Source organism: Macrotis lagotis, chromosome 6 (genome assembly GCF_037893015.1).
Source record: "Macrotis lagotis isolate mMagLag1 chromosome 6, bilby.v1.9.chrom.fasta, whole genome shotgun sequence".
Taxonomy (NCBI): Eukaryota; Metazoa; Chordata; class Mammalia; order Peramelemorphia; family Peramelidae; genus Macrotis; species Macrotis lagotis.
In genome coordinates this window covers 187,261,017-187,277,768 of record NC_133663.1, presented here as the reverse complement: position 1 = coordinate 187,277,768, position 16,752 = coordinate 187,261,017, and the positions used below count along the sequence as shown (strand labels likewise).

Sequence of the window (16,752 nt, the reverse complement as noted above, 5' to 3'; positions counted from 1 at the left end):
TTTTGCCTTCTATCCACAGCTCTTATCATAGAACACATAGTAGGCACATAGATTTGCTGAATCTATCTCTTTGGATTGATCTTGAATTCCTGAGCTCTTCCAAACATATTCCATTTCCTTCTGATCTTTCTGATGAATGCAGAATTGCATTTCCTTTCCATTTTATTTGAAGATCTTTCTCCAGATCACTTGAAGAATTTGTTTTTCATTGAAATTGTTATATTTAACTAGTATTTCTTTTGGAGTTTGCATCAAAGGGTTGTTTGATTCTGAAGATTTTTTCTTTTTGATTGACATTTTATGTATTCTTGGCAGTTTTTTTCATACTATTAATTATATTATTGTGTTTAGAATTTTTGACTTCTGTTCTTTTGGGACACCTGTAGTTCTTAGGTTTTTTCCTCATCTTTCTGATGTGTTTTGTTTAAACAGCAATCATTTTTTTAAAAATGTTAATTGCTTTTTTTCCTTCTCTTCTTTCAGATTAGCCTCAACTTTTTGTGCATTTGTATTCCCAGTTATTCTCTCTTATGGTTCTTGGGAGAATGACCACTTTGTATTCAAGTTTTTCTATTCTGCCTATTATTTTTTGTTTTGTAGGCCATAAATTCTACTTACACAATTCTTTTAAACCATTCAGGAGCATCCTACTATGATTCCATGTTCTCTTGGAAATCCACTAGGACCTCTTACTCAGAGGGAATTAATTTATTTTTCTTTTGGCTTGAAATATTTATTTATGTATATCTGGAGTCTTTTATCTGATATACAGAGCACATTCCCTTCTGTTAATAATACCTTTCCTGTTGGTTTGTCTACTTCAATGTTTTTAATTGACTTTTCTTCCTCATTCTATATTTGGTAATTTTAATCTCTAGATTGCACTATCTCTTGGAGGAGGACTTCAAAGAAATCTCATTTTCCTCTAGTCCTGGACAATTCATTTTTCATCAGCCTCACTCTCTGCCCCAAGTGACTTCCGAGGTAAGGATGGGGAGTAGATAGAACTAGCCCTTGGTGGATTCTGGACTCTTCTTTTTGAGACTTAGTGGAGTATCACTCAGGTAGCTACACACATATCTTGCACTAGTTCCTTTGTTCTTCAATTTTTTGGACCAACTCTATTATAGTGCATGCTGTTGTACCAGCTAGAGTAGGCTTCTGCATTTTGTTTTTCCTCAGCATAGAATAGGTCAAAACGAGTGGAGAGTTGAGTTCTGGTAGGCTGGGGGGGGGGCGGGGAGAAGGTGTGATGATTGATCACTGTAGGATTAGGGATTAGCTTTATTGCTATTAATTCATCATTTTTATATCTTTAGGGTTCTGTGTGTTTTAGGCTGTGGAGACAGCTGAAATTGCTTTACTATCTTGTGCATAATTCCTATTTTGAAGAAATTTAAGAGAACCTGAGAATCAGAAAAAAAAAATGTTTGAACCTCCATCTCTTTGGTCCTCCATCTCTTTCTTTTTGTTTAAGGAAAGAAACTCAGTGGGTGGGAAATTTATTTTTATATTTATTTTAAAGATTTTATTTATTTTGAATTTTACAGTTTTTCCCCCAATCTTACTTACCTCCCCTGACCCCCACAGAATGCAATTTGCCAGTCTTTACATTGTTTCCATGGTATGCATTGATCCAAATTGAATGTGATGAGAGAGAAATCATATCCTTAAGGAAGAAACTTAGCAAGATCAGACAATAAGAAAAGTTTTTTTTTTTAATTAAAGGTCTTTGTTCAAACTCCACAGTTCTTTCTTTAGATACAACTCCATCTCCATCTCCATCGCAGACAGTCCCAAATTGTCCTTGATTGTTGTACTGATGGAATGAGCAAGTCCATCAAAATTGATCATTGCCCCCATGTTGCTGTTAGGGTGTACAGTGTTTTTCTGGTTCTGCTCATCTTCTTAGCATCAGTTCGTGCAAATCCCTCCAGGCTTCCCTGAATCCCCATTCCTCCTGGTTTCTAATTGAACAATAGTATTCCATGCTAAACCATACCCCAATTGAAGGACAGGAAATTTATTTTCACCTAAAGTTTATAGGGGGAAGAAAAATAAAAACCATACAGAAATAATGACATTAGATACTGATAATAATTTTGTTTGTTTACCAGGCAAAGAATAGGTAGGGGTCTGAGGAAAAACTGGACTGAGACTGGTAAAAAAGAGGATAGAAATAAATAGGGAAGGAAGACAATGAGTGTTTCTAGCTGTAAAAACTTTCTCTTCTTCCCCAGTCTTACATTAATAAGCACATTCTGTAGTTCTCCCATTTTTGCTGATGAAGTAAAATTAGATGATGGTCCTTGTGCAACCACTCTAGTGCTATCAAAAACAGGCAAGATTATTCAAACCTTTCTTTTTTCCTATTGGGAGATATCAATCATATTTTTAAGTCATATTGATTTCTTCCTTGGAAATATAGTTGGCACTATAATTGGCCAGATCCTAAATATTGATACTTGCTTTGGGTATGAATAATAAGTTATTGCTTAATTTTTTTTCCTTTTCCTCCCCTCTCTTATTTAAAAATAATTAAGAACTGTTTTAGGAAGAGAGACAACTGGGAAAGATTTATTGCTACTGCAACTTAAATTTTCACAGAAGATATAGTATATGTATTTCTGTCACCATTTCCAAAGTATGCTGCCACTACTCTGATCATCATCCTAATCTCAACACATTAGAACCTTGCACTGTTCTTCTGGAATCAATCTGGGTTCATCTTGTATGGAACTAGGCTTTCAAGTCATTTCCTGACCATCATTTCCAAATCATGCTACCCCAAATCACTTCTCATTTTTTTAATCCCTTTATGTTCTCTTCCTCTTATTAGAAAGTAAGCTCCTTGAGGACAGAGATGATGTTGTTTGCTTGTATTTTTTTTTTCTCTGATGTTAGCATAATGCTTGGCACATTGCTAGTTCTTATCTCTCATATCTCTCATCTGTGTCTCAACTGGATGTCTTCTATGTCTATTGATATCTATCATCTCTCTTGATCTATATCTATCTCATTGATATGTATTGCCTTTATCTCTGTCTATTAATATCTCTCTTATCTATCTGTCTTATGTATTTGCAGAAGTTCTCAAATCCTACTTAAACTATTTGTTTACTGATTCAATATCATTGATTTCTCTCATGATCATAGGTATTTTATTTTATACATTTAGAAACATTATTATGAGCCAGGGTTCACAGACTTCAAAGAACTGCCAAAGATGTCCCTGATCCTAAGATCATTCCTAATGTAGAGGCAGTCGGTTGCAGTAGTAGTTAACTAACTAACTAACTACTGTAGTAGTTAGCGCACAAAGATGTGAAGTCAGCAAATCAGGAATTGGGTTTCAGCTCTGATAAATCCCAGCTTTGTGAACTCTCTCATTATCTCTGATCCCTGGTTTTCTCATCTGTAAAATAGATGCAATAATTCTTTACTATTTGTCTCATAAAATTGCTGAAGGGGATGGAGAACATTATATAAAATATAAGTTTTTGCAAACACTAATTTCCTAGCACTGTACTTTCTACAATTACATTAATATTAATATTTAATCAGCAAAGGATTGAACTTTGGCTCAAGTTATAACATTTGTATAGTTTCATTTCCAGGTAATTATACTTATCCCATAACTTAAGAACAAATATTCTGGGGTGGCTTAATTTGAGTTATATAATAATGCAGGGGACTGGGCCATTGAGTCAACATTGAGTCAACCAGCCAATTAAAAAGAAATTCCTGTCCTTAACGTCATCTCCACTTCCATCTTATGTGAGCTCCTCAAGAATGCAGTCATGATTATAATAGGATCATGGATGTAGAAGTGGAAAGAGTCTTAAAGGACCTAGTCCAGTTTCCCCACTATATAGAAGAGAAACAGATCCCAAAAAGTGAAATGACTTATCTCTCAGGTCACATTGACTAGAATCCAATTCAAAGCCAGTTGTGCTCTTTCTATTGCAGCCTGCTTCTTTCCCCAGTCAGGCTCAGGCTACTCCTATAGGACAGAGAATGAGCACAGAATAGGCTAGCATTTGGGGGGGGCCGAGGCTATACTAACAGCAGTTACTAGGTATGCCTGAACTATGCCTTTGTTTAAGGGGGGAAATAGTATGTTTGTCTTATCTTCTGACTACTGTGGTTGAATTCAGGATGAATTTAGAACTTTTTTTTTTGAATCCTCTTTTGGGCAGAAGATGTCTCATCTCAGATGTATTTTAAAGCTTTTACAACAGTGTTTTCTTGGCTTAGTGTTTGAAAGTCTCAGAGAAATGGAGAATGATGGAAAAGGAGCAAGACAGCCACAAAAAGAAATCAAGATAATTAAAGCTTGTAGAAATAATAGTAGGAGGAAGATCAGGGGAGCAAGAGAAAATTAATAGGAAAGAAAATGTTGGAGGACAAGAGGAAGTGGAGGTAAGACTGAGGTCAGGGTGTGGGGGAAGCCTTTCATACAAGTAGTCTTTAGGATGCCTATTGGAGTTCTCTAAGTACCAGACAGAGAATGAATCATCTCTCTTAGATCATAGAATTTTAGAGTTGGAATGGACCTTAGTGACCATCTAATCCAATCACTTCATTTTAAGAACAATGAAACAAATCATAACCCAGAGAATTAGTCAGCATGCACAATCTCAGACAAGTTGTTTAAAGAACTGATAATAGAATTGAAAGTTCTTTCCGTTAGGGCACATTTCTTTGTTGAGAATTATTCTATGTAAAAACTCACATTATTTAGAGCACAATAAAAATGTTTTTAAGACTTACATTTTCACTGGTCTCTTTTTAATCATATTCATGAAAAAGTAGATATTAGGTAACATACTTTCAATTTCACCAGATGAAGAAAATGAGGTATACTGATTTGGCTTAATGATTAAATGAAATTAAAATCAAAAGCTGAGTCCTCTTCTATGATCTAAAAGACTCCACCAACTTGTAGTTGCTGTACACCCAGATAAAAACTTTCTTATCAGGCTTCATTGACATGCTTTAAATATACATACATATATATGTGTATATATATATACACACACACATATATATATATATATATATATATATATATATATATATATATATATATATAAATTGAGGAGATTTGCCAGACTGTAGCATAGATAGGATGTTGTTTTCCTAAAGAATCATGAACCTTACTTCTTGCAGTCTCTGAATTACAAAGAAGGCCTTTGGCATTGTCTGTTCTTAAATCTATAATGTTATTCTGGGGCCAAAGAAGGAGAAAGACATTAAAACAAATACAGATCACAGCGTCCTATTATTTGGCTGTACTTTGAAATTAGCAAGGCATAACTGGTTAGTTAAATTGGCAGTAAATTAAAAAAAATATATAGTTAAAAAGACATATATAAGACTTTTTTTTTTTTAACAAGGCAAATGGGGTTAAGTGGCTTGCCCAAGGCCACATAGCTAGGTAATTATTAAGTGTCTGAGGCTGGATTTAAACTCAGGTACTCCTGACTCCAGGGCTGGTGCTCTATCTACTGCACCACCTAGCTGTCCCTACATTTAAGACTTTTATGCATCAAGAAAAATGATTTCCAGAAAACAAACCAAAAAAATTCAATCAGGTTAAGCTTCCACATCTAATACATTTGAAAAAGAATTCTCTTTTTTTTAATAGACATACGTTATTAAAAAAAAACTGTAAGCAACTTGTGGAAAAAAAAAAACCCTGGTATTCAGGTGTTGGATTTTCTAAAATATTACTGCAACTGAACAGCAAGGTCCTTGTTCATTTTTAAACATACTTGTTACTTTGGCCCACCAACTAATAGTTATCTATTGATAACTGGCCCTAGTCATCCTAGATAGTCTAGACAGAAAACAAAAACTCCGCCTTTCTTAAGTTTAGTGCCCCACCAGGAAAAGCCAGAGCAAAGACATGGACTTTGCCCTGGGCTTTCTAAGTTAACAAACTTGTCTCCTTGGACTGACAATGAGAGTGAATTCAAAGAAATCTCCCAAAAGGATCATTTATCTACTGGTCTTTAGAAGACCTCAGCTGACCTGACATATTAGGAAAGAGGTGAGTAGTGCCCAGATCACGCTTGGGAGCCAATCAAAGGCTTTTTCCAGGGCCACCTTGCTAGCCCTTCCCCTTAATGGACAATTTTTCCAGTTCTGGGTGGCAAGATTTATTAAGCGCCTACAAAATGTAAGATACTTTGTTAGGGGTGTGTGTGTGTGTGTGTGTGTGTGTGTGTGTTTTATGTTTCATGCAGGACACAGTGAACTAAGCAAAAATCAGACACTATGAGAAGGGAGAGAATTAATGGAGGATCGGGGTGCCAGGCTTTACACATATAATGGCACTTGAGCTGTGCCTTGCAGGATGTTCACTTTCTTATTTTGACGGTCCAGGTCGAAGCTTCTTTTAAAGGAGGAATGAGAAATGGGTTACGAAGTTGCAGTTTGGAGGGAAGGAGGGGGAGCAACTTGTTGGCCAGGTGCGAGATTAAAAATAAGTGCGTGAACAGGAAGAATTGGCTAACAGGTGAGGAATGGCAGTCTCTAGAACGGAGCACCCCTGCAGCAGCTTCTCCAGGAAACATCCCATCCAACCGCGGTCGTCGCTCCCCCGGGAATCCTGCATCCTGCAGCAGAGCAAGGGAGCCAGCTGCTACCGCCTGTCCAGCTCGGCTGTGCAAGCGCTCCAGGATGCGGGAAGGAGCAGCGGGCCCCTGGCCTCGCGCGCCCCCCGGGTGCCCCACTTAGCCGGCAGCATCCTGAATCCTGCGCACACCGCCGCGGGCGGCTCCACCTTGGCTGCCACCCCAGCCCGGGTCCCGATGCAGGAGGAGGAGGGCAAACCGTGCACCCCACCCCCCCGCCCGGCAGGGACCAGACAATCCCGGGCTCGGTCCTCTCCGAACCCATCCTTCAGCGTCCCTCTCCGCCCCCGGGCGCTTTTGAAGATCCGGCCAATGGGGAGCCGCGATTGTGCCGGTGGGCGGGGCGAGGCGGTCCCCGCCCCCGAGGCGCCGGCCAATGGGCAGGAGGCGTGGGCAGGCGCTTGGGGGCCGCTGTCCGCTTTCGGAAACAGAATGAAGAGCCGGGGGAGCCGGGGCTGCGCAGTGCGCGCCGCGCTCCCGCCGCCGCCGCCGCTCCTCCTCCCAGGTCTCGCCGCCGCCGCTGCTGCTCGTCGCCCGCGGGCCAGCCAGGCCCGCCCCCGGCTGCTCTCCCGCGGCGGCAGCGGCGGCCGCGCCGTTTCGGGGCCGGGGCCGAGCCCGAGGCAGGCGGAGCGGCCGGACGAGTGGGCGAGCGGGCAGACGGGCCGGCAGCATGGCGGTGGAGGAAGAGGGGCTCCGCGTCTTCCAGAGCGTGAAGATTAAGATAGGTAAGGAGGTGCCGCTGCCCGCCGCGGCCGCGGCCGGGCCGGACGGGGCTCTCCCGGCTCCCCGCGGCCCCGCGCCGGCTGCCTCAGAGCTGTCTGCCCGCCGGGGCCCCGCTCCCGGGGCGCGCAGCCCCCGCTGGCCCCGAGGCCGGAGCTCCGGTCCAGAGGACGCGGGTGGGCAGCTGCAGGAGCCGGGGGGCGTCTCGGTCCAGGCTTGGGGAGCGCGTGTCCCACATCTGCAGCCCCAGAAGCCCCGTTACGCTCAGGAAGAGCCCCCTTTCCCCTTTGCAGCAGCATCACTTTCTGCGTGAGTCGGGGTAGCTTTCCCGTTCAGATTCACGGATCTCACCAGCAAAGGGGAGAGAGAGAAAAGCCTGAGGCTCGTCCACAGGCAGACACGCCGGGGTTGTCTGCATGGCTTCAATGAGAGATGTGACAGCCCGGACCAGGACACAAAGCCAAGCAGCCTCGCTGTGGAGCTCGCTTTCCCTCACACACAGCAGCTTCAGATTTTCTCAATGAGTTGTTCTTTAGAAGGTGGCGGCAGGCAGGGATGCTACCGAGTCAACGGCTAGCGTTAAAGTAGCTTTCAATAGGAGGTGCTGAGGAGGTTAGGACTATTGTGTCCTAAGGTGGATGAACCCTGAGTGGTATTTGGAGACTTATTTGTCTTTCTTCCCCTTGGGAGAATGACGTGTACATATTTTACAGAACAGCTTTGATATCTCGTATTCATTCTGGCCATCGAGGTGTTTAATGCATAATTGCAGGAGGTTGATCAGAGGAGGGAATGTTTGCTCTGGGTACTGTCCTTTGAAGACTGTGAAAAACAATCATCATTGCTTAGAATTTTGTCTGCCCTTTGAATTGGCTTTCTCATTTAATTTTGTGCTCATTTAAAATTTTTTATGGAAATATAGGACCCTATCCCTGCTTAATTTATGTATTAGCTAATGTGTGGATGTAATCGGAACTCCTCTAATCAGTATGTTGTTTCCTGTCTATTTTATTTTGGCTTAAGGACCACCACTTAGATACCATCCTGATAGCTGGCCTAAAGTGTTGCAGATCGGATGTGTCAATGACTTACATGTGACTGGAAATTCTCTTGCCTATTTGGTCGAATTCTTTTGACAGAATGAGAAATTGATAGCAAAGGATACTAAAGAACCTTTTGTTGTTTGCTTTAATATGATTGATTAAGAAAGAAAGCTGCAACATGGTCAGTATTCATTGGATTAGGCCATTCATTTTATAATCTGTCTATCCAAATTTATTTCCAGAAGAATGTGAGTAAAGATAATGTAGCAGTAAAAAAAATTTTTCCTATTTAAAGGGAAAAATTTTCTTGATGTGATTACAAATTAATCAGTAGATTTCATTAGATGATTTATTCAATCAGTTCAGCTGCTTTTTTTACTCATATCCTTAATAGACAGCCTCAATGTAGGCAATTGTTTTTCAAGGAAGAATTTAGACAAAAAGAATACCTCTCCTTGAGCTCATTTTTTTCTTTTGCACTATTCTGAATTGACTAAATTAAATTCTCACAGCCAATAAAGAAAGCACAAAAGTTGAACTGGACGTATTCCTGAGTTTACCATCTGCCATTCATAAAAGAGAATCCTGGACATTGACTTGGTAATGAGTAATATAGAGGAACTTGGTTTGGATGGTATGTGGGTTGAAGAAGTGATTTGATTTGGGCCCTTCCTCTTCTTTCTTCCTTCCTCCCGGTTTTGTTTTCCTCTTTAACCAAACAAACACCAGAGTGAGGGTAAAGATTAATCCGATTGTTGAAGCATCTGTTGCCTCTAATCCTGCAGGGGCAATTGAGTATTCTTTGAACCTTTTCAGGAGTATCCTAATATTCTATGATAATATCTCTAGGAAGATGAGTAGCTATCCAGAAATATACAGGATCCAATTCCCTAGATATAACTTTGAGAATAAAACCTGACCTTTTTTTTTTAAATAGGTTTTTACCTTGTTACTGAAACTATACATAAAGAAGTCTGTGAATGCATTGCCAAGGAAGATGGCATTCTATTCAGGGGAAAGTAGTGGCTGTGCATAGAAGGCAATTATCATATTGCTTTTGAGCAGAGAAATGCTTGAAGTCATTTGTACTGAATTTAATGCTTGTGGCTGGAAATCCTGGAATGAAGCATACTAGTGTAGTTGTTTGATGTTTAGCTTTGTTTAAGTGTTGGAACATGTCTTTAGAGTGACATGGGTGAAAGCCATATTAGTCAAACAGGAGGTAAAGGACTGATTCAGTGCCTAGACAGGTGGTGTATTGAGCTTTTGTTCAGTTTTCCTTAATCCTCTTTGTTTATGGCCAGTATTTTTTCCTTGCCTTGCACAACTGTTTCTAGTTTTGGAGATAGGAAAAAATTGATAAGTGGTCTCAGAGTGAACTACAAATTGGGGAAAATTTTTAGAAAACATACTAATTCATTTTTTACTGAGAAGTGGTTCAGACTAATACAGAACTTAGACTATGACTGGTACTTGGATTTGTAAGCAAGTTCTGTCTTTGTTATTGTCATACTGTTTGTCTTAAGGCAAGTGCCTTTTTAATTTTTTAAAATAAAATGCAGATAGTACTTGTCCTATCAGGAAAGTGGTACCATGACCTTTCATAGAATTGGCTCTATCTTCTAACCAATGGATGGCTTTCAAGTTTTATTTCCCAAGCTCAAAATTCTCTTTAAAGAAAATGTAGTGTAAGAATGGAGATGAGAGATGAGAGAGAAAAGGGGGGAGGGGTAATTTGAAATGTCTTATTTTCATAGTGGTATGTACTGGGAAGCTTTGGTTCTTTAAACTGCTAAATTTAAAATAGATGTTGAATTTAGTCTCCATAGCTTTGTACAGGCCATCCCTTGTGCTTGGAATGAACTGCCTCCTCACCTCTACCTCATGGGCTTTATCATCCTTCAAAGTCCAACTTGAGTGCCACTTCCTAAAGGAAGCCTATCTTGATTCCTCTCCCTCCCTCCCTCTCAAGGAAATGACTCTATATTTTTGTACTTGCATTGAATTTCCTATATGCATGTCATTTTCTATCTATAGAATATAAGCTCTTTGAGAGGGCAGGGGAGTATTTTGTTTGTCTTTTTGTATTTCCAGTGCTTGGAACAAAGCAGGACTTTAATAAATCCTTAAATCAATAATATGAAGATGTTTTTATTACAAGAATGAATTGGAGTTGGGGCATGGAATATTCAAAGACCACTTTCTTTTCTTTTGTATTTTCCACTTTTTTTTTTAGGTAATATTGTCTTCATGTTTAGAGGAGAATCTGGGATTTCATTCATTAAACATAATGCTACTTAAATCTCTTTTATGGATGTCAATTTATTATTTTAATCTCTTCAACAAACTTAAAATCTTACACATTTTATACTTTCATTGGAAATTATTTTTTTGCAACAGTATCCTATTATGGTACAAAAAATCACCAACCCCAACAATACTCACAATGTGTCATATAAGACTAAACAAACACTTCCTATAAGATTGCCACTTTGAGGAAGTGTGTCCTGACATTTCCATGAGTCAGTGTTTTAAAACCTGAAAGGAAACAATGTTAAAATTTGTGGAAGATGCTTGGGTGGGAAAACTACGAGGGAAGGGATTCTACTTGGCTACATAAATTTAGCTTTCGTATGCTACTACCTTTTAGATATTCTATTTCCAATCTTAACTGAATGATTTAGTGCTTTTAAAGTATAGTTTTATTCTAATAAATACATAATAATCAAAATATTAATGTACAAAGATTTAGTCTCAGCTTAAAAAAGCAAGTATTCTATTCTAGGACGTAAATCCTAGTTCCCTAGTTCTTAATCCATACGATTCAACCTTCTCAATGATATGGGAAGGAAAGAACAGGATAGCATCAGGAGTCCTAGGTTCTACTCCCACTGTGTCAATGAGATAACTGGACATAGAATAATAGCATTTGTATCTGAAATGTCCATCTCATCAAACCCTCCCTTTTACAGATGAGGAAATTGAAGACCAGAATACTTCTAATGACTTGTTCAGTGCCACAAAGGAGATAGCAGAGTTAGGATCTGAAACCATCTCCCCTGACTCTGAAACTATTTTCTGCCCTCATCCCACCACCACCTCCCAAAGGACTTCAATATTAAGATTCTTATCCCATCTCTGGGAGATTAGAGAGCAGTAAGTATGAAGATAGCACAAGAGATGAGTTGTTTAACTAAAATTTATGATTATGTTGTACAATTGTCTGACACTTTGTGACCCCCAAGAACCATTCTGTTCATGGGGTTTTCTTGGCAGAGATACTGGAGTGGTTTGCCATTCCTTTACCAGTAGATTAAGACAGAGAGGTTAAGTGACTTTCCCAGGACAACACAGCTAATAGTTATCTGGGGTCAGATGTGAATTCAGGTTTTCCTGACTTCAGGCTGAGTGCTTTAGTCACTTAGCCAGCTAGCTGTTTTCAGGTTCCTACATATTGCATCATCAGAATGGAAAGACAAATCCAATGTCTATCTATATGTAATCCAATGTAGTATTTTATTTCATTTTAAGTAGCACAGTCCTATTTGGATCTTACTAAACCACATCTCTAAAATCAATACAATATTCCTGAAATTTTCCTTAATCTCTTTCACCTCACTTTTAATCTCTTTCACTTCACCTATCCTATCACTGAACTTTTTGTTCCTAGTCTTTTTGAAGGGGAAAAGTGAGTGAACATCTGATTGATAACTCTTTACACTCATAGGAACAACTCATTCAAAACCATCCAACCTGAGGGTTATCCATTCTCTCACCCATATTTATTGTATATTTATCCTGATCTCCCCCTTAACCTAATTCTTGACCTAGTTTCTGTCTTTTTATGTATAGTATAGGTTAACTGTTACAAAACATCTCCAAGTTAAGTTGGACTTTAAAAATTCAACATTTAATAATGAGAGAATATTTTAATGTTATTTTAACAGGTCATCCAAGCAAATCGACAATATAAAAAATATTGTGTCATAGTCTTGCTTTGTGGTATAGACACTTCCCAAGTTCTAAGTCTCTAAATTTCCAGTGGATGTTGGCTGCAGTATATTGTCTCATTTTCTTCATTCTGTTTTTACTTCTAATTCTTTAACCCTTTTGCAGCTCGGATACTCTACCTCAGTCCACACACCTGGCTCCCCCCCCCCCCCCCAGCTCTTTTCTTAGTCCTTCAATTCTTCCTATGATTTCAGGGAGTTTTCTTCCTTTACCCTTTCTCCCTTCATTTTAATTGTAGCCCTGAAACAACACTGCTCTCAATTGTAACTTATAAGCATAACTGATAAGATATATTTATCAAGAGAAAGGAAGATTGTATGTTATGAAGTATCATTAAAAATCATAAAAAATGAATGCCCCAAATCTCTGAAAGCTCTTGATAGTGCCCACAAACCTCTGTCTTCCACCTTCTGTATCTGCCTCTTTCCTTAAGCATCAGAATTCAAGATAACTTGCATAAAATGCTTAAATTCAATTTAAGTGGCAAAGCAGGTGCTAAATCTGAATTAGTGTAAGATAAGTTCCTCTTGGACAGTTCCTCACACTGATGAAATCACAGTTCTGGTTAAGAAAAAAATTGATAAGTTATTGTTTTCTATGGTTTTTTAATGCAAATTTCCATACCGAGTAGGAGACTAGACTATTAATTTTAAAGGTGCAGTGTTGCAGTTACTTTAATGCTTCACAGATTTCAAACTAGAAGGTATCATTTGGTTGTTCTATAGAAGTCATTTAATTCTTTCATTTTATAGATGAGGAAACTGAGACCAAGAACAGTTAAAGGACTTAACGTACAATTAGGTTGTACCAGACAAAATGATGGGGATTTGAATCTAGGTTGTCTGACTTTAAAATAGTGTTCTTTTTCACTGTCTAAATTATGAGTTTCCCTTAACACATGAAGACCACAGGTGTTTGTCAACTTGGTAGACAGTTGAGTCCTTAGTCCAGTGTAACTTTGGCCAAAAATGCATTACCATGCAGAAATCCTAGGCACTGTTCATAATCTTACATTCTACTTGTTTGTGAGATGAAAATACATGCTTTGATTATATGCTTTGAACTAACAATTATTTTCTCTCGAGTCAGGGAACATAGACATAATTCATAATTTAAAAAATTTTCCTAGGGCTCAGGTGCTATCTTACTTTGGTCTTTCATCTCCAGGAACTTCCATTCAAATTCAGTTTAATCACAAATGAAATCTGACTAATTCCCAACTTCATAGAGTGAACAAATCCCCATCATAGTAGTCAAATGCTTTGTCAGAACAATGAATAGCAAATTGGGATCTACACCCCAGAGATTAAACTGTAAGTAACAGTCTACAGTTTGTGAACAGTTCAGGGACTTAGGAAGCCTGGGGGAGGTAAGAGAAACCTGTCTGGCCTGGGTCCAGGCCTGATGGTGAGCCAACAATAAGGATGTGTGACACATACAGGTGCATGAAAATGGAACACATATTAGTGGTTAAATAGGATTATTGCCTTCAAGGAACTTTAGGCAGCTTTTTTAATGCCCTGGAGTTAAAAATAAAAGACTGGTAGCTAGATAATTAATTCATGGAATTTTTAATCCATGGTTTGAGAAGTAGGCCTAGAAGCAATAAGGGCAAGATGTAGTAACCATCTTGTAGTAGTAAGAAGTCCTGACCAAGACTTTTAGCACCAGGCTTGGTATGATAATCCTTTAAATCAGAAGGGGATAATTTAGAGTTACTTAACCTCAATTTAGAGGAGCTTTAGGTCTATCATTTTAACCAGTTTTCAAATTCATTGGGAGGACAATTTTTAATCTTTAGCTCAGGTATCTAAGTTTTCCTGACTCTGACTAGTCATTTTCTCTTTTGTTTGGTTTTTCTTTTTTGGTAGACCAGAGAAATAGAGCTTTTGAAATTGGACCTAGAGAAAAAATGGCAACTACAGCAGGTGATGTGAAAATCATCTTAAGATACAAAAGGAGAGCCTTATCAGAAAACAAAATTTCGAAATGATTTCGATTGGCAATAACCACTCCAAAGAGAATGTAATGGGAAGAGTTTCATGGAGAATGCTTTGATTTGCTTCTCTGATGCTAATGAGTCATTTGAGTTTGTAAACCCACAAAAGATGAAACTAAGTGAAGTTAATTGCATCTTCCTGAAGGTATTTAGGGAATCATAAAAGCTTCATAATACATTTTAAACAGGAGAAAAGGACATATTTAGAAGTGAAATTGATGTGTTGGTTTGAAAACAAACAAAAACATAGAAAGGCAGGTCCCACAATTTTATTTAGGATTTTAAAGTGTTAGGAAGAAATTATCTATATGGCACTTGGAAATCTCCTGTTGGAAGGGACATCCATCTGCATCATTGATTCCAAAACTAATTTCTCCAGAGAATTTGGGGAGCTTTAAATATAGTGAGGAAATCCCAAAAATGCTAGACTAGGGATATAACTTTGTACTTAAGGAGGGGTCTGTTGAAATGTTGGAATAAAAAGAAATTTAACCTTTTTTCATCCTGAAAAATTATATAATCAGCTTTTTTTTCAGTGCATCATTCCACATTTAATATTTTAGAGGGAAAAATATTTACTAGCCTTGACCTTTAGTCATGGAATCTCACATGGAATGTTACGGTTCTCTAGAAGAAAGTTTGGGAAATGTATCACTGTTTCTGAGCTCAAACTACATTGAATTGAAAATTTAGATATTTTGCTATGAAATGCTATACTTTCCATACCCTCAATGACCTGGGGAATGAAAATCCAGGAACTGTGAGGGATAGGAGGATGACTCTGGAGATAGACAATTAATAGCTGGAGGAAGAGAAGATTGAATCAGATTTAAAAATTTATCATTTAAATATATGGGGATCATTTTTAATCAGCATTTTGGGGACTCCTAAATTAGGATATATTTAGCTCTCTCCTGTCCTTATGTCCTGAAAAATCTGACACATTCAACCCTGGAATTCCATGAGGCTATACTGCCCTAATTGGTAAGTGCTTAACACAATGCTCTCTATATAATCTTACTTCATTTTTCTACTGGACCATTCTCTGCCTACCTCCACAAGCAGTCTCTTTTGTCTCTTCATCTGTGGAACCTCAGTAAACTCAATGCTATCATTGCCACTAGAAGTAGTATGCAAGACCACAGCCCTGTAGCTCTTTTCACCATCCCTGTGAATTTCCACATTGGAATAAACCCTTCTTTTCCATCTCTTTCCTTAATGTGAATTCCTTAAGGCACGAACTATCTACATTTTGTATTTGCACCCCACATTTGGTACTGTGTTTGGCACATTTTTAAGTTATTTCAAAAATAACTTTCATTCATTTGTCTTACCAATACTTTCATTTTACAGATGGAAGAACAAAGGCCTAATAAAGTTAAATGACACAACACAAAAGCTTTTATTTGGTGTTTGAATAACCCCTTGCTTGAACTGTACTAGTAACCTGCTTCTAGTCTTCCCCTTTCCCAATTCATTCTCTACAGAGTTGCAAAAAAAGAAGTCTGTTTAAAAGTACAAGTTTTGAACAAATCATTCCCCACCTCTAGAAGTGATTTCTGCTGGCCTCTACAATGTAAAAAAGCAAGCAATTTTGACAAAACACCTCAGCTTGGCATTTAATATCTCTCATAGTTTGACTACAATTGACTATTCTAAACAAGTTTCATATTATCCTCTTTGTTATACTCTGTATTCCAGCAATATTGACTATCTTCCATCTCCATGTCTTTTCAAGGGATGCCCCATATGCCTGGAATGTCTTGCCTTGTGTCTCTTAGCATTCTTGGCTTCTTCCAAGGCTTATTTCAGATGTCACTTGGTTGGGGGAAGGTGTGTGGGTTGTTGGTATTTTCTTTCTTCTCATATTCTATCCGTTTATACAAGTAAATATATCCCCCTCTTCAACATCCTCTTTAGGTTGCAACCTTTTTGAAGGTAGGGATTATTTTCCTTTTTTTCATGTGTACTTGAAGGTCTAATTTGTACATAGAATCTTAATAAATTACTGAATTGAACTAAATTCATCCTTGATGGTATGTAGTAAGCAATGAAGAAAGAATCATTTTGAGCACGAGAGACCATACTGAGAATCTTAAATACTGGCAGAGAAATCATTGCCTCAATGTCTTCTTTCTAATGTATTGAAGATAGATGCCACAAAATTCATCAGCAGAGGTATAGGATTGCTCATGTATAACTCTATGTCACATTGCTTTCCTTCTCAAGAGAGAAGTGGGGGGGGGAGAGAATTTGAAATTCAAAATTTAGGTTTTTGCGAGGCAAATGGGGTCAAGTGACTTGCCCAAGGCCACACAGCTAGGTAATTATTAAGTGT

The 16,752-nt window shown here is 38.5% G+C and overlaps 1 protein-coding gene across 3 annotated transcripts in view; it reads left to right on the top strand.

Moving 5' to 3' along the window:
• Positions 1-5,958: 5,958 nt before the first annotated feature.
• RASA3 (RAS p21 protein activator 3) overlaps positions 5,959-16,752 on the top strand; it is a 299,007-nt gene continuing 288,213 nt past the window's right edge. The window contains exon 1 of one of the 3 annotated variants that reach the window (XM_074192117.1): positions 5,959-6,055. Coding sequence is in view for 2 of the 3 variants with exons in the window: in XM_074192115.1 (XP_074048216.1) it covers positions 7,312-7,366 (55 nt within the window). In the remaining variant the exon portion in view is untranslated. Of the gene's footprint in view, positions 6,056-7,230; positions 7,367-16,752 lie in introns of those variants that run through there. The other 2 variants (XM_074192115.1, XM_074192116.1) reach the window with 2 other exon arrangements.